General features: G+C 37.0%; 1 protein-coding gene across 1 annotated transcript in view; it reads right to left on the bottom strand.

Moving 5' to 3' along the window:
- The window catches only part of LOC136038605 (ATP-dependent helicase brm-like), a 114,999-nt gene that overhangs the window by 86,376 nt on the left and 4,319 nt on the right, over positions 1 to 24,304 (bottom strand). The window contains exons 2-4 of the mRNA XM_065721818.1: positions 12,698 to 12,928; positions 9,242 to 9,588; positions 2,578 to 3,355 (exon numbers count right to left, since the gene is read on the bottom strand). Coding sequence (XP_065577890.1) covers positions 2,578 to 3,355; positions 9,242 to 9,588; positions 12,698 to 12,928 — 1,356 coding nt within the window. The remainder of the gene's footprint in view (positions 1 to 2,577; positions 3,356 to 9,241; positions 9,589 to 12,697; positions 12,929 to 24,304) is intronic.

The following is a 24,304-nucleotide window of genomic DNA, read 5'->3' as shown; positions in this document are numbered from 1 at the left end:
AAAGAGCTTCAATTTTATTAACATCCAATATGTCGAATATATTCCGTCTTTATCAATAGCACGAAAATCAAACAAGATGATAGTAACTATGACCATATCGACCAAAATCATCCTGATTTTGGTTGATATTTCAAGTGACTGACAGTCACAATATTGGACATCATTAATGTACTTAATCAATAAACCAATTATCCTAATTTTATTTGATTTTCGTGCTATTTGAAGTGACGAACAGTTGACGTTAGATATTTTTAGTATGTGAGTTTTTTGGGATTTTTTCCGTCGCATTTTTGATTTGCATTTTATTTATGTTCTGTTTAATTTTAGTGGGTTTTTTTTTCTGTTGGCAAAGAGTTCCGGACACGAAGTCAAAATATTCGGACCTTTTTTTCATTATAAAAGTTTTCCCTACTTTCTTATTAAAAATATTATACCCATTTTTCTATATTTTATTTATTTAATTTCTAAAAATAATGGTCTTGTATAAACTCAAGTCTTTAAAGACTATACGATGCGTTACGCAATCTATACAGGGCATAAAGCCCTTAAGGTAGGCAGTGACAGGTAGACTCGAGCTCTACATACAATTTTACATTACGTACGCTTATGTTGCTTTATAGAAAAAATTCAATACAGCAGCAACGAAATGGAATTTTTTGGATAAGTAATTAATAAGTTCCTAAGTTACTACTAGTAAAACTTCTTAGAAAGGTTTTCAAGCATGATCAGAACTTGAACATATATCTTCATTCTACATATTTATTATTTTAATATGAAGACTCGGACAATTTTAGACAATCATTATAATAGTTCTATAGACTTGTACCTTAGCCGTGACTAAAGTGAAAGAGCTTGTCTTATCGTAAAATGTTATAATCTTTTTTTCAATTATAATTGTTATTAATGTTTTCGTTATAATTAGCATAGCCTACCATAACCCCTTAGAACAGAAAATTACAAGTGACTGTAAAAGTGGCTTAAATATTTGCATCCTAAAATTACAAGATACAAATTTCGATATCAAATATGTCCTGTCTTGTGCCTATGAGCAAAAATTGAAAAGTATCCCATGACTGCTATTTCTCTTGCTACTCCATTGTAGCATTCCGAAACTCTAGAAGTATTCAAGCATCAAAGCATTTGATTGACTGTAGCATTTTCCTAAGATATTTCCTAAGATATTTTCCTAAGAGTTTTCCTAAGATAATTCTTAAGAAAAAGAATAATACCCTAACAACTTGTTGATTGCTGAGTAGTTAACAAGCTTTTATATTGCCCTTTGGAGGGCTATGTGCTAGACCACAATTAAGAACTTGTTCTATACTCAAACACTCAAGAAAAACCATGCACAAAACGATAACTAAAAGTTTTTACACTCAGTAGTTTGTATATTATAGTCAAAACTAGCAATATTTCTCTCCTCAACGTTTGTCTGAAGTCGGAGAGACGTAAAACACATGTTTTATGTTACTACGACGGTAGAGATCAAAATGACATACGAGGTACACCCACGTCAAATACTTGACCGGGAGTCTACTTTTTAATAACGTGTCTTTTGCGACTCTTACAATCCATTATGATTGAATTTTTTTGCGGCTAGGGAGGGGGGAGGCAAATACAAAAACACTAATTCTGGTCAGAGCTCTTTTAAGAAGGTGAATACCCGTCAAACAATTCCACAAGTTCAGCTGTTTTGCTCTATATTTTAGATTATATATTCTATATTTTATATTGCTTCCCTATTTATGTTCTATCTTGCAAAGAAAGAAAGCTGTAAGCGCAATTTTCATTTTCCAGCAATATTTTTTTTTCAATGTATGAGCATTTGGCTACTTTAATAAAAAGCCCACTAAAACCGATCCTCTGCTAGTTGTTACCACAAAAGACAAGATTTTTTCCGAAGAGTTAATGAACTAAAAGCTATGGAAGGGCACAAAAAAATCTTTGGAGATAAATATGTAAATTAAAGCAAATTCAGTACTTTTAAAATTATTTTGATTTTCCAGTGCAATTAGAAATTAAACTCAGTTAGGAATACGAAATTTAGCAATGCATACAGAGTTTACCCAATGCAGTTTCAAAAATAAGATGCAAAGCAAATTTCAAGAATACAATTTGGCAGATGGATGAAACTGAATTTCAGCTAACGAATGACAGATTAATCGAAATACTTGTCCAATATTGAAAAATGTAAAGAATAAACTCATAAAAATCAGGCTCTGGCCTGTTATATATATTGCATATGTCTAAAAAAGCGTTTTTCGTTACGAGGAAAAAAAAACGGCCTTGATTTTTCTTTCTTTTGAGATCCAGTTAAAAGGAAAATTTAATTATAAATATTTTTCTTCTTTGAATTTCACTGGCTGAAGTCCTATTCTTTTGTTGTGACGTTCTTTTTTTATATATATACTACTTGTCATTAGTTTCCAAGTTTTGCCACGGTTGGTCAGTTCAAATTAAAATCTCATTATTTATTTACAACCAAATACTGCATATATTCGAGGGCTATAAAGAATAATCTCCAATATGATGGTTAAAAGAAACACACCATAAAATGAAAAAAAAAATTATAGTTACATTGCATGTTCCTGTGAAATTCTTTGAAATCCTTCACATGTTGCAGAACAACAGAAAGATATTCTTGGTGTTTCTGTCGTCTCTTTCTTTCAGCCTCAACTTTTTGCTGCTTTTCCAGCTTCTCTGTAGCTCTGGCTTCTCGGAGGCCTTGTCTCTTAGTCCTTTTGTACATCTTTAAGTTTAAGCTAGTTTCCAAAGTTGTATCTCGTTTCATACAATTCAAAACTTCCCCTCTAAGCTGCTTTTGAAAGTTGAGCAATCGCAAAGCTCTTAGTTCAATCTCTGCCTTTATTTTGAGATCATCATCCATTGACGTAGGAAGACTACTCAGCTCTTCAATTCTTAAAGCGATTCGAGAGGCCAATCTATTTTCACGCTCCTGTAGCAATAATATAGGGTCTAATCCTGTAGGTTTAGCAAGGGGTGTTACTCTATTTGCCTTGGGCGGGACTAACGGAGGTGCAGGTTGTTGAGGTGCTGGGGTCTGTTCTTGTTGTACAGACTGATTTTGTTGCCCAGGCGAAGGTTGTTCTTGTTGGAATACAGACGGACCCTGTGAAGGTCCTTGTGGAATACCTCTTCCTTGAGCCATCAAACCGATATTTTGCGGCAGAGGTTGATTACGAGCAAGCAGTCTATAAGACATTATTTGTGCTCGTAGTTGCTGCATCTGATGCGAGTTCAAATGAGTTTTATCAGCTCCTTGTGGGAGAGGTTGACTTGTTGGTGACGGTGCTTGTCCTGGCTGTGGCGTAGGATGGGGTTGTGCAGGATAGCCCTAAAAAAATTAAGTTGAATGTTATAGTAAAACGAGCAATGATATTTGTCAAACTCAGCCAAGAACTGAATAGAATACTTAAAATACAATACAATGAGGAATAGAGCAAACCGAAATTCTGTCTTACAAATTGAAATGAAGTATCCAAAAATTTCGAAAATATCGTTAAACCTTCAGTGGGGTATTCTGAAGAAAACAAAGTTCAACATTGAGAAGTTCTGGATTTGATTCATTTATCTGCTGAGTTTACACTCATGACAATTCCTCCATGCGTTTCATATTCCGCCAATTCTGCCCAGGCCTTAAGCAAATATCACGGTTGAAAAGCTCATTATGATCAAAATTACAGCCACTGCAACTATCCTTGATAGAGCTAATTATATTTATTTTTTTCATAAATAGATTTTGTTGTAAAAAAAAACTGACATTGTTTACCCATACATAAATATTGATGATACTATATATTCATAAACCCATGGATTCTAGAAATTAACATATACACAAAACTCGCCATGAATCATGATATAAACAAATCTTAAAAAGTTTTCTGCTGGGTTAAATCAATTTCAAAATCTAGCATACCCATTTTTACGCTTCAAATTTAACAATTAGCCAGTAGAAAATTGAGCAATTACTCATGATCTAAATCCACCGAAAAAGTAATAACACCAACCACCTGTACAGATTAAAGTCAGTCGAGATCTTTACAGTCGCCCTGAAGATCTCCAAAATCAACTTGTCAAATAAACTTGTTAACTCGAGTCTTGTTTTTATGACGCTTGGTGCTAAGACACTTGAGGCCATTTTTTACTACTACTACTACTACTACAAACAGCTCACCGCAGCACTAAACCGCCTGAGGCCAAAACAGCTACGCACGCTCCTCCTCCATCCCAATCTATTCAAAGCCTCTCCCTTTACACCCTCGCAGAAAGTTTCCATTTTTTTTAAATCTTTCTTTATGACATCCTCCCACCCAGTCGCAGACGACCTACTTTCCGTTTAGCCCTAGACGGTTGGCCAAAAAAGACAATCTAGCCATCTCAACCTTTCTCTCATTATAGCCCTAGAAAGCTGGATTAAGCCACACTTTTCGTACAGCCCACTGTTTGAAGTATGGTCGGTCAGCCTGGTACCTAGAACAACCCGTGGAAAAATTTCTCTCGAAAACATCAAGCAAATCTTCATTTGAAGCATTTGCTTCAAAACATCAAGCAAATGGAGCATTTGCTTCATTCTGAAGCAAATGCTTCAGAGCCATAGCTAGCCACTGGCATCAATGTAGTTTTGCAGACTTATCTACTTATTCCTCCGATTTTTTTTTTTAACTGTGAAAAATACCCTGAGCCTTGGCTATTCTACTTTTAACATTTTCACTGCTCCCACCGTCTTTACTAATAATCAAACGGCTCGTGGTAACGAATTGTAGTAAGGAGCGAATCGGCTCAATAGTAATCGAAACTCTAAAAAATGGAATTTTGATACCAATAGTTACATCAAAAGGATTGCATTTTAATACTGATTTTAAATATATAAGTTTCAACAAGTTTAGTCTTACCCATCAAAAGTTACGAGCCTGAGAAATTTTGCCTCATTTTAGAAAATAGGGGGAACACCCCCTAAAAGTCATACAATCTTAACGAAAATCCCACCGTTAGATTCAGCGTATCAGAAAACCTTGTTGTAGAAGTTTCAAGCTCCTATATACAAGATGTGGAATTTTGCATTTGTTGCCAGAAAACAGATCAAGGATGCGTGTTTATTTGTTTCTTTGCTTGTTTTTTTCCCAGGGGTGATCGTATCGACTGATTGGTCCTAGAATGTCGCGAGAGGGCTTATTCTAACGGAAATTAAAAGTTCTAGTGCCCTTTTTAAGCGACCAAAAAAATTGGAGGGCACCTAGGCCCCCTCCCATGCTCAATTTTTTCCTAAAAGTCACCAGATCAAAATTCTGATAGAGCCATTTTATTCACCACAGTCGAAAAGCCTAATAACTATGTCTTTAGGGACGACTTACTCCCCCGCAGTCCCCGTTGGAGGGGCTGCAATTACAAACTTTGACCTGTGTTTACATATAGCAATGGTTACTGGGAAGTGTACAGAGGTTTTCAGGGGAATTTTTCGGGTTTAGAGGGGGGGAGTTGAGGGAGGGGTTACTTGGGAGGATATTTCCACGGAGGAACTTCTCATGGGGGAAGAGAATTTCAATGAAGGGGGCGCAGGATTTTCCAGCATTATTTGAAAAAGCAACGAAAAAATAAATATGAAAAGTTTTTTCTACTAAAAGTAATGAGCAGCATTAAAACTTAAAACGAACAAAATCATTACGCATATGAGGGGTTTACCTCCTCGTTATGCCTTACTCTTTACGCTAAAGTATTTTTAGTAATTTCAACTATTTATTCTACGGCCTTTTTGATTCAGAGGTCATTCTTAAGGAATTGGAACAAAATTTAAGCTTTAGTGTAAAGAGCGAGGTATCGACGAGGGTTGAACCCCCTCATATACGCAATAATAAAATACGAATATAGAAGTTCGTTACTTAAGTTACGTATATTTTTTACCAATAAAAACTTCTGTAAAAAATTAAAAGTTCTAGTTGCCTTTTTAAGTAATCAAAAAATTGGAGGGCAACTAGGCCTCCTCCCTCGCTCCTTTTTTCTTAAAATGTTCCGATTAATTGTAATTAATTAATATACAAATTTCGTTTTAATTAATTATGTGCGGAGAGCCAAGATCAAAACATGCATTAATTCAAAAACGTCCAGAAATTAACTAAAAAAAACAAGTTTTTTTTAAATGAAAGTAAGGAGCAACATTAAAACTTAAAACGAACAGAAATTACTCCGTATATGAAAGGGGCTTTTCCTCCTCAACGCCCCGCTGTTTACGCTGAAGTTTCTTACTGTTTTAAAAAGTAGAGTTAAGAGAAAGAGTCAAACTTTAGCATAAAGAGCGACGCGTTGGGGAGGAAAAGCCCCTTTCATATACGGAGTAATTTCTGTTCATTTTAAGTTTTAAGGTTGCTCCTTACTTTCATGTAAAAAAACTTGTTTTTTTTTTATTTACTACTATCAAGGTAAGATCTAGGCGGGCGAGCCTTTCCAAAAGCTAACGCAGAAGTATTTATCCAATAAGAGAGCCATACTTACTCCCACCGTTTACCCGTGCCATTTAAACAAACACTTGGAAAGCTATAGATTCACCGTTCGCCTGCGAGTCCAGGGGACTTGGATACCGGACACCCTTAGACTACAAGCAGCAAAGTCTATTAGGCTAAGGTTCACTTGTTCGCCTCTGAGTCCAAGCAAATTCAATGCCAGATTTTGCATACAAGTCCAATAGACATTGTCCGTCACGCCTCAACCCACAATCAATACAATCTTTCTTCTTTTAGTTCTACCCTAAGAATGGCGGATGGATGATAGACTTATCTATCAACAAGTGAAATTAAATCATTTTTATGTAATCCTAAAAAAGGCTTCTGCCATATTTGCCTCTCGCTTACTGGGACTACCTGTCTTGGCTGGTTCTACAATTAGCTATGGTTCGATGCCCCCTAACCACTTGATTTCAATTCAAGTCCAGATTTTGCATTCAAGTCAAGTGGACATTGTCCGTCACGCGACAACCCAAAATCAACACAGCCTTTCATCCCTTAGTTCTGCCCTAGGAGTGACGTATGAACGGATGGATGATAGACTTATCTATTAACAAGTGAAATGGCATTATTTTTATACCATCCTAGACAGGGCGTATGTCATATTTGCCTCTCACTCACTTGGACTATCTGTCTTGGCTTGTTCTACAATTAGCCATGGTTGTCACGCCTCAACCCACAATCAATACAATCTTTCTTCTTTTAATTCTACCCTAAGAATGGCGGATGGATGATAGACTTATCTATCAACAAGTGAAATTAAATCATTTTTATGTAATCCTAAAAAAGGCTTCTGCCATATTTGCCTCTCGCTTACTGGGACTACCTGTCTTGGCTGGTTCTACAATTAGCTATGGTTCGATGCCCCCTAACCACTTGATTTCAATTCAAGTCCAGATTTTGCATTCAAGTCAAGTGGACATTGTCCGTCACGCGACAACCCAAAATCAACACAGCCTTTAATTCCTTAGTTCTGCCCTAGGAGTGACGTATGAACGGATGGATGATAGACTTATCTATTAACAATTGAAATGGCATTATTTTTATACCATCCTAGACAGGGCGTATGTCATATTTGCCTCTCACTCACTTGGACTATCTGTCTTGGCTTTTTCTACAATTAGCCAGTTTGATGCCCCCCAACAACTTCATGATTGATGTTGAATTAAAATCGAGTGGTTGGGGGGCATCAAACTATGGGATTTTATAAAAAAGATGTCATTTCGCTTGTTGACAGATCTTTCCGTTCTATCATCAATCATAAGTCTATCATCAATCCTTCCATATGATATTTCTAGGGCAGAACTAAGGTAGAATGGAAGATATTATTTATTTTGGGTTGACGCATGACGGACAATGCTCACTGGACTTGTATGCAAAATCTTGGGCTAAATTTGCTTGGACTCAAATTCGAACAAGTGAACCTAAGCCTAATAGGCTTGGCCGCTTGCAGTCTAAAGGTGTCCGGCATTCAAGTCCCCTGAAATCGCAGGCGACTGGTAAAACCTATAGTTTTCCAAGTGTTTGGTTAAAAGACACGCGTAAACAGCGGGAGTAAGTATGATTCTCTTATTGGACAAATACTTGTGTGTCAACTTTTGGAAAGGCACGCCCGCCTAGTCTTAGGCAGGTTGACCAATAATTTAAATTGATCTAGGGCCGTTAGATTGCCTGGAATGAGAGACAAGCAAGGCCCACCCACCTATGGTCTCAAGTAGGTTGACGATGAATTTAGAATTGACACAGGACCGTTAATTTGCGTGAATCGTTATCAATCTTTTCATTATCAAACGTCACCTTTTCATCTTCACTTATTCCTAGCATTAGTGACTTAGTCTTCTTGACATTAATTTTCAAACATATTCTAGCACCCTGAACTTGTAAAACCTCTAAAAGTTCAGTCATGTTCCTTAGACTTTCATCTAGGATACTTAAATCACCAGTACAATCTAAGTCCAGGAGATTTTTCCCTCCCTATTTGATTCCATGGTCTCTTATTGCCTTTCCTGTGCTGCTTAAGACGAAATTTATCAAAATGATCCATATAAAGGGAAATAGCACACAACCATACTTAGGGTTGACCACCCATCATTTTTTAGGCCTCTTTTAAGAATTCTATAAACCTCCTCAACATGACAGACGTTGCCATTTTAGCCACTCATTTTCCCCTTGCAACAATAAACTGTCTCTTTGACATTGTTGTACAGACTTATCAGCCCCTCTCAAACTCAAAAATGTATAGAAAACGCATTGACATGCTAAGTTCCCTGAGAAGAGAAAAGGATTCGTTCCATTGACATGCTCAATATTAGTGATTCACCAAAAAGTTAACCAGGCAAAAAATCAACCTTTCTTTGCAAGGATATTTAGTTGGTGGAAAGAATTACAAACATTAAAATTATTTTTTCATACTCTTTCAGCTTTGGATACTGTAAATAAAATCGGAAGATGAAAAGCTGAAGTATTTTTTTTCGACAGCCATTCCTATTGTTTTAGTAAAGGTTTCTGTCTTTACTGACACAATATTTTTGACAAATATAATAAATGTTCTTCAAAATAAAAAGAGAGTTTTGCACTACTTTGCATCTGCAGCGTTGCCACTTCCCATTACTTTTAGACAAATGATATGAGAGTAAAAATATCAATTGTTTTTTGTTTTTTTTTAGAAACCTCATAAATACTCAAAAACAGAAGCATACTACAAAACAGTTACAGAAAAAACCAACCTGGTCAGAACTAGGAGGCCCAGAAGGATACATTTTAACGTATTCAGGATGCTTGCTCCTAATATTGAGAAGTTGGCCATATCTAGGATCATTTTGAAGGCCTTTATCCTCCATAGTTTGTATAGCCCTCTGTAGGCCCTGAAAATTTTCTGCTGAAGATTGAGTATACTGTCCTTGTGGCTGAGGGTACGGCGGCTGTTGTCCAGGGGCAGGAGAGTGGTGCTGTGGATGATGTTGAGGTGGTCCCTGCAGAGGCATGTGTTGAAGGGGCATTCTCGGCTCTGGAGCAAGCGATGATGGTCCTTGTGGTCGCATTAATGGCTGTCCCATACCAGGCGGAGGTCCTCCTTTAAGAAAAATCTTAAGTTAGCAAATTCTTTCTCTCTGTTCCAAATTTTTAAAATCCCCTTAAAATACTGGAAAGAAGAGGGCCAAGATAACGAAAATTGACAAAAATTACTTAATTATACAATAATAGCGAAACTTTCTATTATTCATCACATAACAGAATCGTTTCATTTTAGTAAATCTAGGGCTAATAGCTGTGTAAAATATTTGGACTGAATGGTAACTTATTAGCAAAATCAAAAGGGTAGGGTGGAAATCCACACCATAATTGGTTAACTTTGGCAACACGTCACATTGTTTTCATTAAATTAGTTTTTCACTTAAATGAAATAGCTCTACTTAACAGAGTCAGAGAACTAAGCATGCTGTCAGTAAAGCAGCACGAATAAGAAGGAATTTAAGAGACAACATTACCTCAAAGAGAGATATGACTGAACACAAGCTTCACTTTGCATGCTGATTTAATAAAAAACGATGGCATAAAAATTTCATTGGCAAAATCAAAAGACGTGTATCAAGAAACAGTACCAGGATGGCTGCAAGAAAAGGCAACTTTGATCAGTTCACGGAAATGAACTGTAAGTAAAGAGCAACTCATGCTATTAGTACTTGAAACTGTAAAAAACAGAGCCCCAAATCTCCTAAGTCAGAAGCGAACAAACTAAGGCCTAGGGACTGCCAGATCATATCATACAGCGCATGTAATAAAGTTATGATTGTCTTTGATACAGAACGAGAGAGGACTTACTGTTGGGTTACTTGCCTTATGATTGAAAAGGGACTTTCAAGTCAGTTTCTCTCCTGGAGCATTATGGATCAATACCAGGAGCGAAGTTTTACACTTGTTTTACATGTTGTTGGCAAACTTTCGCACTGAAGTTTTGTAAAAAGAAAAGCTTTCATGGTGATTCTAAATATAACGAATTCAGGCTTTCCAGCGATGATTTTAAATATTTAAAATTCATTCATTTTCATGTTACCCTTCAATAGGTATTACCACAAAACCCTTTTAATAATTTTTGAGATATCAAAGTAGCACCTACGAAAAATGAACGTATCTTGATGAAAATTGTACTATCCAATTCGCCTTACATGAATACCATTCATCAAAGGTTTCAAAGTTCTTTCTAAAAAAAATTCCAGTTGCCATTTTTCTTTTCAGAAGGATGACCATGGATGCGTTTTGTGTTCTTTATCTGACTATGAAAGATCATATTAAACGAGTGGCTGTAGGATATAGGGAGATATTCCCTTGAATGGATTTTATTTGAATAAAAATCAAAAGTTCCAGCCCCTTTTAAGTAACAACACAAATGGTACAAAAACCAAATAATACTTTCGGCATGTAGAGGGCCAGCACACTATCAAATCAACATTCTGAGACAGCCAGTTACTTTGAAAGAATCAAGCTATTTACTATTTAGCTAGCTATTTACTATGACAATTGATTAAAGCTTTATTAATAAATTGATTCACTAGAGGCATCATTATTTATTTCCATCAATGTTAAGCTACCCACCAGCCAATAGAAGTGAAATTGGTACATCTTTTTGCAGATGGTGAGTACCTGATCCCTATAAAATACTACATTTTAGGCCCAATTTTACATCTTTCTGAGAAGTCTTTCAGATAGATATGGAAGGAGGAAGGTCAATCCTAATGAATAAAATTTTCAGTATTTACATGAGCCATTATGATCATATAGGTTACTTAACTACACAGAGAGGGTTGGAAGGGATGGAGCATATCACAAATAAAGGCTTTATCATATGAAATCATCTTGTGAAGAGTAAAAATTCTGACGTCAATTAATTTTTGACCACTCAAATTATAACCCCTATCACAAGCTATCTTAGATATGAGAAGGGATTGCCACTTCCTAAACACCCTCTCTCTTGATGCTGAAGAATGACCAAAGCTTTCCTTAAATTATGGTATGATGATATAAATCCATACCCAGTTCATAATTTTAAGTGTTGTAGTTGACAATTGCCTTTGAAAATCTTCTATACAAAAGCAAATAGAAATAAAGGAACACTTCGTTTTCAAATCATTGAGGAAAAAAGGTTTTTTTTTACAATATTCTTATGTTATTCATCTTTGGATAATCAAGGTAAAAGAATCAAAACAATACCAGATAAAAAGGTCAAGGAGTTATGGGAGGGGGGGAATCATCTCAAACGACTCTTCTCATAACTTTCATATGTAATGATACTAGGCTAGTTTTAGTTGCCTTTTAATTGTGGTTCTTAGCTTTTATTTTTAACTTTTCGTTATGAGTTGTTTAATAGTCTGTTATCAGGTGGGTTTTGCTTACTTAGGATGTCTATTGGTTACAAAGTGAACATAATTGTATATATTACTTTTCTTGACATTATTTTGAAATAACTTCATTTATTGGAATTATTTTGTTTTTGTAAAATGGCATGGCAGTGTCTAATCGATCTATATATAAAAATGAGTGTGTGGGTGCGTGTGCACTATTAGCTTTACAACTGGAAAAAAAGCTGCACTGATCAAGTTAAAGATGATAAAATTTATCCAGAACAAATATGGAACCACAAGAATGGACAAAGACTACAAAAGTATAAACAAGAAAACAACAGAAAAGAAATTAGAAATTCTGCATCATATTCACAAAGAGAAGCTGATGGCCAGAGCTGCCAACTAAAGTAAACAGAGGGAGGCACTGTTAGACTAAACTTGAAAGTGCCAAAGGCGAATGTTTGTCATTAGTCAGACAAAGAGCCCAAGCAACCAAAGGAGAAAAAACCCAGCCATCTGTCTTATGTGTGTGTTTGCAAACACTTTACGACATGGGATTTTCCTGATAGACACAATGAATACAATCCCTGTAATACTTAGATCCAAAATTAACTTTTTCAAAAACCGTTCAATATTTAACCAAGGGGTGAACATGCATAAACCATTCCAACACATATAATTTTCAAAGCTTCAATTTAATTACACATTGACCTAATACCTGCATCTCATTCAGAGATTGTTATTACCACTTATACTTTTCAAATAAACATTTAAAAGCCATCATCACAAAAAATGCTGACTGAAGCATTTCTTGATGCTACCCTGATTATAGCCATGTCTTACCCTGAGGATGTTGTTGTGGGTGTAGATACTGACTATACTGCTGACTCGGAGGCCTCTGATGTCCAGCTGGTCCTTGGAATCCTGGATTTGGTGGAAAATTGGGGTTAGGATGACCCCATTGAGGTGGGGGTACACTTCTTTGGGTATGGTGGTACCCATCTGGAGGATGTTCATAATTTGCTGTTGGATGACTTTCACCATGATGTGGTGTTATTGGTGATGGGGCAGCTCCTAGAAGAGTATTATGATGCAGCATTATAATTCACGTTAAGAAAAAATTTGAAGAGGAAATTGGGTCAAAAACACAAATTTTTTTGTTTTAAACTACAGCCTTCACATGAGAAGAAGGGGGGAGGGAATAATGTTGAAAAATTAGCTTTGGGCTTATTTAGTATTGGATTATATAGAATTGGTAATTAGTCATATATCTTAGCCTTGTATTCGACTTTTGGTGTTTCCCCTGTGCCAAGATTAAGAGTAGAAAATTAATGCAATCTAGGGAAAGACCTTAATAGCCTACAAACCAAATAAAGTCATTATTTTCTATCTTTGCTGATCATGCAAATTTAGACATATATAATCCTTTACAAGTTTCCCATAAATTATAAAAAGATCAACTGATTATCTCTGTTTCTTAACATGAGGCCAAAATTAACCAGCTTTTTTCCCTCTAATTTGGACAATTCTGAATTTTCGATCTTAATTATTCAAATGATCAGACATTAAATTAATACGTTTTCCTTTTCAAAAGGCACAGAATATCATTTGAAAACACAATCCGTCCTGTAGTGGTGTTCTGGGTTTGAACTCAGCCTGATAATATGGGATTCAGAGATCAAACCCTACTGTAGCAATATACCATAGGGCTGACACAGGGACCTTGGTAGTCAAGAAGCGTTGTAAATCCAATTACTTACTTAATAAATCATAAACCAAAAATGAGAATCAACTGGAAGCTCTGAACTAGAGACATTTCAATATCTTTCATAAATAAACACATTATGCTAATATTTATATTAAAAAAAAAAGTTTTACTTCATTGTTATACCAGTTCCAGTTCCAAAAATTGTAGGGAGGTATATGGACTAACAACAAGTCCTTTCACCTCTTTGACTTCTTCTCCAGAAAAACTAGCTACTGGAAGCGCTATTCTCCTCCAGTCTGCAAACAATGGATATATACGATTATGAACAATAATACACTGTTATTGATTGTGGGAAGTGCGAGTACCTGAGCTACCTGTCCCCAGCAGTTTAAGGCACTAGGCCGGCCGGTACCAATACGGTTCTTCCTACTCATTCCCGCTCTCTTCTGCACAATCAAAAACTATGGATAAATCGCGTCTCTTTAAAAATAGACTTCTTCAAGCTTTAATCTTTATTAAATAATATTTCTCTTCTTTAAGGTATCAATTGCTGACTTAAATATCTTACGATCAATTTCCCATGGCAGGTTAGAATCCAGGATAGCTGTATAAGCATTTGAAATCTTAGCCAAGGAGCAGAAACGCTTAAGAGCAACAGTCTTCTCACTCTGAGCCTGACAATCAAATAAAATATGCTGGATTGTTTCCTCTGCTGTAAAGCAGATTCGGCATAAAGGGGAATGATGTAGCTTCCAATTAAATAACAAGCTATTTAGAAGTAGGGCACCTGATTTCAACCGGTAATATAGCACTGTATTTAATCTTGTATGAAATGGAGATAACATTAATTTACTGTGATTAACTTGGGATCTTTGCCTGATAATATCTCGTGAACTGAGGTCAGAGGAAGGACTAGGAGATAACATGGAAGCCTTTGCTGCTAGAGAATCAGCCATATCATTATATTTTATACCTTTATGACTAGGAACATGTTGAAAATAAACTTCATTTTCTTTGATCTTAAGATTAAGAAGCTGTCTTCTAATATTATATAAATCTTTGTCATTAGCAATTCTATTAATATTTTGGATCAGTAGTAATGCTGATTTAGAGTCGGAGAGACAGAGTATATTTCCAGATTCCATGTTATAATTTATTAGTGCATCCAAGGCCAGGCGGATGGCACATAATTCAGCAGACAAGATAGAAGATCCCAATTGGAGAGGAGAATAAATGTTCAAATTCAGGGATGGAATACATGCTTCTGCTCCAGCTCTTTCCCTTTGGACAGATCCATCTGTATATATTTTTCTATAGTTGGGGTAAGCCTTTGAGATGTATTCAGCCAAAATAGTCTGGATCTTGTAATTAGGAATCAAATCTTTACTAATAGAGATAAGTTCTACTTGACAGCTTGGAGGACTCATTTCCCATGGAGGGGATTCAGTAAAGGGATATGCATAAAGCGAAAGTTGATTCCAGTTTGGGACCTCCAGTTGAAACTGATTCCATGATGAATGGGCATTGGGACAGGCTGACTTCTCAGCAAAGGTATGTGCATATACAGCATGCTTGGCTCCATAAGCCTGGATTTGCGAGAAATATTTTATCCTTAGACTAGATGCTCTTTCACTTAGGGACACCAATCCCGACAGCATTCTTAACTTTGACAGAGGAGTATGCTTATGCACACCCAAAGCTATTCGAATAGCAGAATTTTGTAAAGATTCAAGGATTTTGAACGAGGATGGAGGACGAGCTGAAAAAATTTGAATCCCATATTCTATATTTGAACGAATATATAATTTGTAAAAATCCAAAATAATTTTTGGGTGACATCCCCACTTACTTCCAGCAAGTCTTTTTAGAATACAAAGTCTCTGAATAATCAGAGATTTCAAAGAATTAATATGTTTGTGCCACTGCATTTTAGAATCCATTAATAAACCAAGTAACTTCACTGAATTGCAATATGGGATCTCCCTTGAGAAAATTGTCAGTGGATTAGGAGGATCTAGAGTACCTTTAGTAAATATAATGGCTTTAGTTTTACTGATTGAGATTGGGAAGCCAAATGCTAAAGAGAATCTCTGGACTAAACTTATATCCTGTTGAATAAGGCTTTGAAGAAGGCTAATATCCCTTCCCGACTTCCAAATGATCAAATCATCTGCATAAAGGCCAAATGATGCATGAGATACTTGAAATTCAGAAACATACAAGTTGAATAGAAGAGGACTCAATATTGCACCTTGAGGAAGTCCTCTCGTAATGGGGCATTGCTCACCTATAGACTGATTTACTTGAACGTAAAAATATCTATCAGTTAAAGAAGACTTTATAAAACTTATAAAAGGATACGGGAAGTCAAGATTTATTACGATTTCCAATAATTTATTGTGGACTACATTGCCATAGGCATTCGACCAGTCAAACAGAAGAGCCATTGTGACATGTCTTATTTTAAGAGAGTTACAAACATCAATTTCTAGGCGGGTAATGTTGTCTAAAGAGCTATGTCCTTTTCTGAAACCTGTTTGTTCACTAGGAAGGAGATTGTTGACTTCAGAAAACCACTCAATTCTTGATAAGACAAGCCTTTCCAGAACTTTACTAAAGGAAGGTAATACCGATATAGGACGGTAAGACCTAAGATCATTAGATGAATAAGAAGGTTTTCAAGCTGGGAATGCCTGAGCAATCTTCCAAGCATCTGGGAACTTTTGACTTGACCAAATAAGATTATAAAGACTTAAGAGGGCTGTATGAATCACCTTTGGGGACTCAAGAATCCACTTCATATAAATACCATCATAACCTGGGGAAGACTTGATGTTAAGAGAATTAAGTGCTACACAAAATTCATCTTGGGAAAAAGGTTTCATCAGAGTACCCTTATAAGAACAGGTAAGAGGGAGATTACAAAAAGGAGGTCGGCTGGGATGAAAATCTGAGCAATCATTTTTTTAAATATCGGTAAACAGATCTGCCTTCTTTTTATCTGAGACAATTGGATATCCATCCTGAATGATATCATATCTACGGTCATCATTAGGCTGCTTTCCACTATTTAGTTGGCTAATGAAATTATGGACCTTTGAAATTGGGGTTCTAAAACTGATACTTGAGCTGAAATTCAGCCATGTACTCTGTTTGGCTCTCCTACAAATTAGTTTCACCTTAGCACATGACTGCTTATAAGAGATTGCTGTTGACTGAGATGGGTGCTTTTGAAACATTTTACGAGCCTTTCTTTTTGCCAGAACTGCAACCCTACACTCATCATTCCACCAATTCTTGGGTCTTTTGGAGCCATTGTAAAAATGCTCCCTAGTCATTGGAATTGCCAATTTAGCTGACTCCAGCAGGATTGATCTCAAATTAGACTCAATGGCATTAATATCAGAATTAGGAGAAACAAAGGAAAAATCTACTTCATTTAATATCTCACGAAAAAGGGACCAATTACCTTTGGAGTTAATAAATGTAGGGATTTTAGCATAAATCTTGAAATGATGTAAGAATTGCACAATGATCAGATTGAAGAGACGACACCTTTACCATCTGAACTAAATCATAATATGAAGAAGGACCTAGAAGCAAATCTATAGTTGAGAAAGAGTTAGAAGAAATATTATACCTGGTCTGAAAGTCAAATGGAGTGAAAATCAAGGTGTCAGGAAAATCGGACAAAATGTACTCTATTCCTCTTCCTGTTTTGTTGCTACCAGCTGAATGTTCCCAGAGAGGACTATGGGCATTAAAATCACCAAAAATAACGGTATTATTACCTGATAATTCTGTTTCCAAGATACTTTGGATGTCCTTATTCCCACATGGATTATAAAAGGATTTTATGGCAAGACGGTTACCATTGGCTAAGGTAATTATTATACCTACAACATCTATTTCATCCCTGTAGATAGTTAAGGGTTGAGGGGAGTGTTGGATTGAAACATGAACAAAGATTGCCACATCCCCTCCCTTTCTGTTAGTTGATCTATCTTTCCTGTAGCACTTGTACCCAGGCATTTTGATTTTCTTTTACTGATGAAGATTAGTCTCTTGTAGACAAATAATTCCAATTCTATTATCATTTGCATACTGGATAAGATCAGCAAGTTTATTTGAATTTAAAGAGACGCAATTCCATTGTAGGATCTGCAGCTTAGTTAACATAGGAAGGGTTGAATAGGTGACATGCATGATAGTTTGAGAGAATCGCTGATAATTCTGTTCCTATTTCATTGAAAATAGAATTGGAAAAATAGTGTTCTGCAATTTCTTTTGTTATACTGGCTTTTTTATCTTTAGCCATATTTGATTGTAAGATTAGGTCCACTGATGCAACATATTTAATTAAATTAGTAATATGAGGTCCAACTCTATCTTGCATAGTGATGGCTTGAGTAGAAATATTAGGAAAAGCTGCCACTCTTTCAGACCAAGATTTAGGATTAGTTTTAAGATTGTTGAGGGATGGACTAGCTTCAGCCACCTTGGGATGCTCCTTAGCCAACAGAGGGTAAGAAGTCTCAGTAGGAGGTATGAGTGCCTGATTTTGGTTGTTCTTGTGGACCTGTAACCAGGGTTTTTGAGGAAGGGCTAAATTCCCTTCCTTGGCCTCATTAACTCTTGGACCTGATGGTACTTTGTAGAGCTTGGCCAGCTCCATTGCAGCTATCAGGAAAGGGACATTTTCTTGAAGAGCAATCTTTAAAACTTTAGCTCGTTGAACATATTTAGGACATGAATTGTGATCTGTTGATTGATGTCTACCATCACAGTTTGTACATTTATGCACTTCAGTGCATCTACTTTCTGTAGACAAGGAGTGATTACCAAGGCAATTAGGGCACCCTGGTTCAGAAGAAGAACAATACTTAGATGAGTGACAAAGCTTAAAACATTTTGAGCATTGAAGAGGTTTTTCTTGGTATTTTTATGAGCTTTTTGCTGACCAAAAAGGAAAACTGAGTCGAATTGGGAACTAGCAGGTAAGATAAAGAGGACACTCTTACTGCTTCTTGTTCCCTTAGAATCTAGCTTGCCCATACGATGAACATCCCGAACCTCCAGCATCTCCTTCTTATTGTTCATAAGACCATCTTTCAAGTCATCATCTGAAAGTTCCAATGGTATGTTGTACAGCACTATTTTCTGAGAATTTTTCAGGGTTGGTTTCCACCATTCAGGTGTAACAGGGATATTGCCAATTTTACGTAGGCTAAGTGCTTTGCATGCTTCATTTCTGTCTAGAAACATAACCGTTAGTGAACCATCTCTGTTCACATTCACAGTGAAGCTGCATCTAAAAGCTTTGAAAAGATTCATTCTAATATTAGTAATATTTTTGATAGAGAAAGATTGATCTTTTACTGTTGGAGTAAAAAGGATAATGGGTTTGTCCTTTATCTCCACAGCTGGGACTGAGTTTGAGAGTAAAATTATTTCATGAGGACTCATAGAAGGCTTTTTTTGTTTCTGTTTTCTGCCCAACGTCTGAAAATCCTCATTTAGCAGGTTATCAGTTTCAGAGATTGGTGACTCAGAGACAGTAATCATGGTTTCATTCAGGCTATCATCATTGGATATTGGAGATACAACAATAGGAATATCCACTTCTGATAACCAATTAGATGCTTGGCCCCCTTCCCTGAGGGGGCTAGAAGAGTTAGGAAACATTGAGTTCAGGAGAGGGAAATTCCAGAGACTCTAACCACGCAATAAATTTATATGAAAAAGCAAAAGAATACTTCTCAAACAAAAGGAGTAGCAAGAGCTTTAGTTCCTTTCATTTATCTATGTCAGCATTTCATTATTTTTAATTATTCATTATTTATACAAAAGAGGAAAAAACTTATTCAAACTCTTTCAAAGCATAATGCCACAACTAGCTTCCATATGCTAAAAAGAAAAGTTTTCTTTTTTCAAATGCAACTAAAGCGCATTATCTAAACTTAAAATTAACAAAAATTATTCCATACAAGATGGGGTGCCCCTTCCTGAGGCCTTGAAGCCAAACTTATACAGTCCAATGCTGAAAACGTTTATGAGTGAAATGAGTGGCGGATAGGGGAACGTTCTACAAATATGTAGGATACCTTCACAGAAAACGCGGACCAAGGGGGGACCTAGTTCCTGGGGGCCAATAATTGAAACTGGGACACACTAGCCCGGGGGTCAGAAATACAGGCGGAGGAGGAGGAAGGCCCCTCTGATGTACACCAAGCAGGGCCCACTGGCGTGTGGACATGTCCCAGTGGTTACTCACCTTCCCTCAGCAATGGGAAAAATTGCTCAGCATCGCAGACCACCAAATGGGAGGATCCCTTCCTAGAGAGACAACTGTGAAGGGCAGACGATCCAGCTTCATGGACAATGGCCTCTGCTAAGGATAGAGAGGAGTGGCTTACCGCTACCCCGACAGATTAGCCAAGAAACTCCTTCTCTTAAATACAAATTATGAAAATGGCGAATAAGAAAGTAAGAACTCGTGCTACCACGTCCAGGGTAACCGACAGTATGAGACCAAGAATTGCAAATTGCAACAATGAAAATGATGATAATGTTGATAACAATGAGAATGAAAATGATTTTGTTACCGCGTCCAGGGCAACCGACGATCATTTATCCAATCTGACGACTCTCCAGTCAGAGAAGACTTTGTTTATCCTAACCCCAAAAACATATCTCTCACTAGGAATGCTAAACGTACACAAATTAGCCAAACCAGGAAAAAGGGAACTAGTCCTAAACGAGATGAACCGTTACCACTGGGACATTGTTGGACTTTCTGAGACTCACCTTCCCTCCACAGGAATAGAAAGAATAAAAGACATCACGCTCATCACGTCTGGAAGAAGTGATGGAGTTCACTGCCAAGGTGTCGGATTCCTACTCTCCATTTGTCTGAAAGGAACCATTGCCAATATGACCATAATCCAAGTTTACACCCCAGACTTGTCCTGGAATGACCAAGAAGCCAAAGAATTCTACAGCCAACTCCAACACACCATTGACACGGCTCCCAAGAAAGATGTTCTGTTTGTGATTGGGGACTTCAACGCCATTATTGGACACTCAAATGATGGACTTGAAGACGTCATGGGCAAGTTCAGGCATGGGCAGCAAAACCACAGGGGTGAAATGCTCATTGACTTTTGTTGGGATAACGAACTTTTCACAACGAACACCATGTTCCATCATAGAGAACAAAGGAAAGTTACTTGGAGATCCCCTGACGGCCGCACTGCAAACATGATCGACTACATACTTGTTGGCAAGTGATGGAAATCATCAGTAATGAATACAGTCTCCATAGCCAGTGGCGACTTCAACTTGGACCACGTTCTAGTCATGTCTGAGCTCCGTTTGCGTATTCAGAAGCCCCAACAGCTTAAGAAAAGCTTACCAAGATATTGTGTCAACCTGCTGAAAAACATAGAAACAAGGAACAGGTATAGAACAACACTCTCAAGCAAGTTGTCAAGAATCCAACCCATGTGCTTTTGTCAAGCAATTGGTTGACAAAAGCACATCCATCATCAGAGAAACTGCTAGTGAAATCCTGGGAATTCAGACCCATTCAGATAAACCATGGATCACCCCCAAAATTATTGATCTATGTGTGCAGAAGCACGTCCATGCTAACAAGGTAGATCCACAAAGCAAGGACGAGTACAAGAGGCTGAAGCACCTAGTAGAAAAGAAAATCCGGCAAGCTCTACAACATTACATCAATGATAAATGTTGTGAATGTGAAGAAGGCTTTCAAAAAGGTAATAGCCACTTCATGTACAAGAAAGTCCAGGAACTGTCAAAAAAGAAGTCATCAGCCACTCCTACACTGTTAGATAAACATGGGCTCCAAGGCAAAACCAGAATGTTGGAAGGATCACTTCAGAGAAAAACTGAACCCCACAATAACACCTGACCCAAACATCTTACTATCTTTCCCACTACCGCAGTACCCAGTAGACCCAAGCCCTCCCCCACTAAGAGATGAAGTACTCTCAGCAATAAAATCTCTAAAAATTAATAAAGCCCCAGGCCCGGATGGTATTCAGTCAGAACTATTAAAAGCAGGCCCAAAAGAACTGGTTGATATCTATCCCAAAGTCATAACAAGTGTCTGGGAAACGGGCCACTTCCCATCATCCCCCTTTTTAAAAAGGGGGAAAAGGGTGACTGTAACAACTACAGACCAATAAGTTTAACTAGCTAACTGGCAAGGATTCTTACAAAAAAACTCCTTGAATGTATGAAATCTCTGACAAACCATATCTTAGGGGAATACCAAGCAGGCTTTCGAAAAGACTGCTCCACCATAGACCAGATTTTCTCCACTCAGCAAATGATGGGGAAGTATATTGAGTTTGCAAAAGAGCTGCTACTACTCTTCATTGATTTCAAGCAGGCTTTTGACTTGACATGGCAAGATGGATTATGGCACATCCTGCTACACTATGGAGTCCCTGAAAACATAGTAATCCTGATAAAAGACATGTATTCACATTTCATCAGCCAAGTCCAAACGCCTGAAGGATTGACAGAAAGGTTTCTGACATTGGCGGGCGTTCTTCAAGGTTGTCCCTTGTCACTCCACCTCTTTGACCTATTCCTCAATGCAGCACTATCATTTGCCAAGATTGTTGACAGTGCAGAAATTGGAGGGAAGCTTATCAATAAATTGGCATACGCAGATGACATCAAAAAATTCAACAGTCAAAAGCATCTACTCCAAGGTGACACCAACAAACTAGTGTTGGCAACCAAGGCCTTTGGGATGGTTGTTAACACAGCCAAAACCAAGGTTATGTGGGTGTCTGGAGACCCTACTCTAAGAAACGTGGAGCTAACAATAAAAGGAGAGCCAGTAGAAAATGTTGAATCCTTCATCTACCTAGGGAGCCTCCTCACTTCTGATAACGAGTGCTCAAGATCGATCAAATGAAGACTTGGCCTGGCAGGCGCCATCTTCAAGAACCTCTTGCCAATCTGGAGAAACAAGACTCTGTCAACTTCTCTGAAGGTGCAACTCTTCAACTCCCTCATAATCCCAATTGCTTTATACTCAAGCGAAACTTGGTCAATAAAGGCTGACAATGAGCAAAGAATCTCTGCATTTGAAACTAAATGCCTTAGATGCATTGCAGGGATCACCTACATTGACTGAGTCTCAAATGAAGACCTCTGAAAACTACTCCATTGTCCCCACACCATCATGGACTGGGTCAGAATCCAGCAACTCTGCTGGCTTGGCCATATCCAGCAAATGTTGGCCAGCCAGCTCCCAAAAATCATATTTGAAGGATGAGGTCATTGCATGCGCCCCAGAAAGAGATAGACTGACAACTTCTAGGCCAATAACCTCCCCCAGCTACTTTGTCTAGCACCAGATAGATTGAACTACCATTCCCACATCCATCATTTGTTAAGAAGAGAAGAAGCCCTAATACAGCCACAAAGGCCAGATGGGACTTAAGTCAAGTCAAGTCAAGTCATTTACTAATTACCTTTTAAGACATTTGCATCTAAAATTTTATTGTTTAAAACAAATCCAAACAAACAAGCTCTTACATTCTTGAAGCATTGTGAAACATATTTCGTATCCCATTCCAATTACCATTATGCTTCAGAAGTCTTTCTTTGAGCATTAGGGGCAAAAAGTCAACCTTTGGTGTAAAGAGCAGGGGCTTAAGGGGACAGTCCCTCTAAATATGCAACAGTTCCTGTTCATTCTTGACTTTTGTTTTTGTTCTTTATTTTCATTTGAAAAAACTTCTTCTTTTTTGAATTTCAGCTTTTCTAATTGCCTTTAATTAAAGGCAAGGAGAGCTTGCATCAACACTTACTCTTTAAATAAAAGTATACCTTTTGCAGAAGAAATGAAAAAACATGTGTTTGTTAATCTTTCAATAAATAGAGACACAGTGAATTTAAATATTGACCCAAATTATGATTCTCTTTTGAAAATTGAACTAGTAGTCAAGAAGGGAATTAAAATTTTACACAATCACCAGGGGACAAGATTTCCTACTAGACCAAAAAGAGTTGCTTGAATATTAGCATATATAACATTCAAATATAACACTGATAACTGTTTCCAATCAGTGAGACCACTAGGTAGTTTTCTTAATTCTGGGAAGGATTTAACCTAGGGAGATTTAGTTAGTGGGGTGTATAAAATTCCTTGTTCTTGTGGAAAGTTTTATATTGGTAGAACTCACCAACAATTTATTAAAATAACATATGTTTGCTAATCTTTCAATAAATAGAGACATTTATAGGACCCATTACAGACTTTCAATAAATAGGACCCAATTTATGATTGTCTTTTGAAAAATGAAACAATAGTTAATAAGGGAATTAAAATTTTACACAATCACCAGGGGACAAGATTACCTACTAAAACAAAAAGTTACTTCAATACTAGCTAACAAAAGGATTATTTTGCAACAAAACAGTCAACTTAGTTTCAATTTTTATAATTTTTCCTCAGTTGCTTTGATGTTCACATTGAACTAACTCTAATAGCTTGTTTTCCCTATGTGGATCAGTAAAATTTTGCAAAAAAACTCAAATTTTATGACAGCTAAAAAATTAATGATATCAATTTCTTCATCTCTGTGCCATAGCAAGACCCAAAAACAACTTTTTGACAGCCTAAAAAGAAGCTTACATATTAAGTTTTTAAGCCCTGTTGCAACAGCAGAATTCTAAAGTATCATTTTGACAGC

The sequence above is a fragment of the Artemia franciscana genome, chromosome 2, assembly GCF_032884065.1.
Source record: "Artemia franciscana chromosome 2, ASM3288406v1, whole genome shotgun sequence".
Taxonomy (NCBI): domain Eukaryota; kingdom Metazoa; phylum Arthropoda; class Branchiopoda; order Anostraca; family Artemiidae; genus Artemia; species Artemia franciscana.
This window is presented reverse-complemented; position numbering and strand designations above follow the sequence as displayed.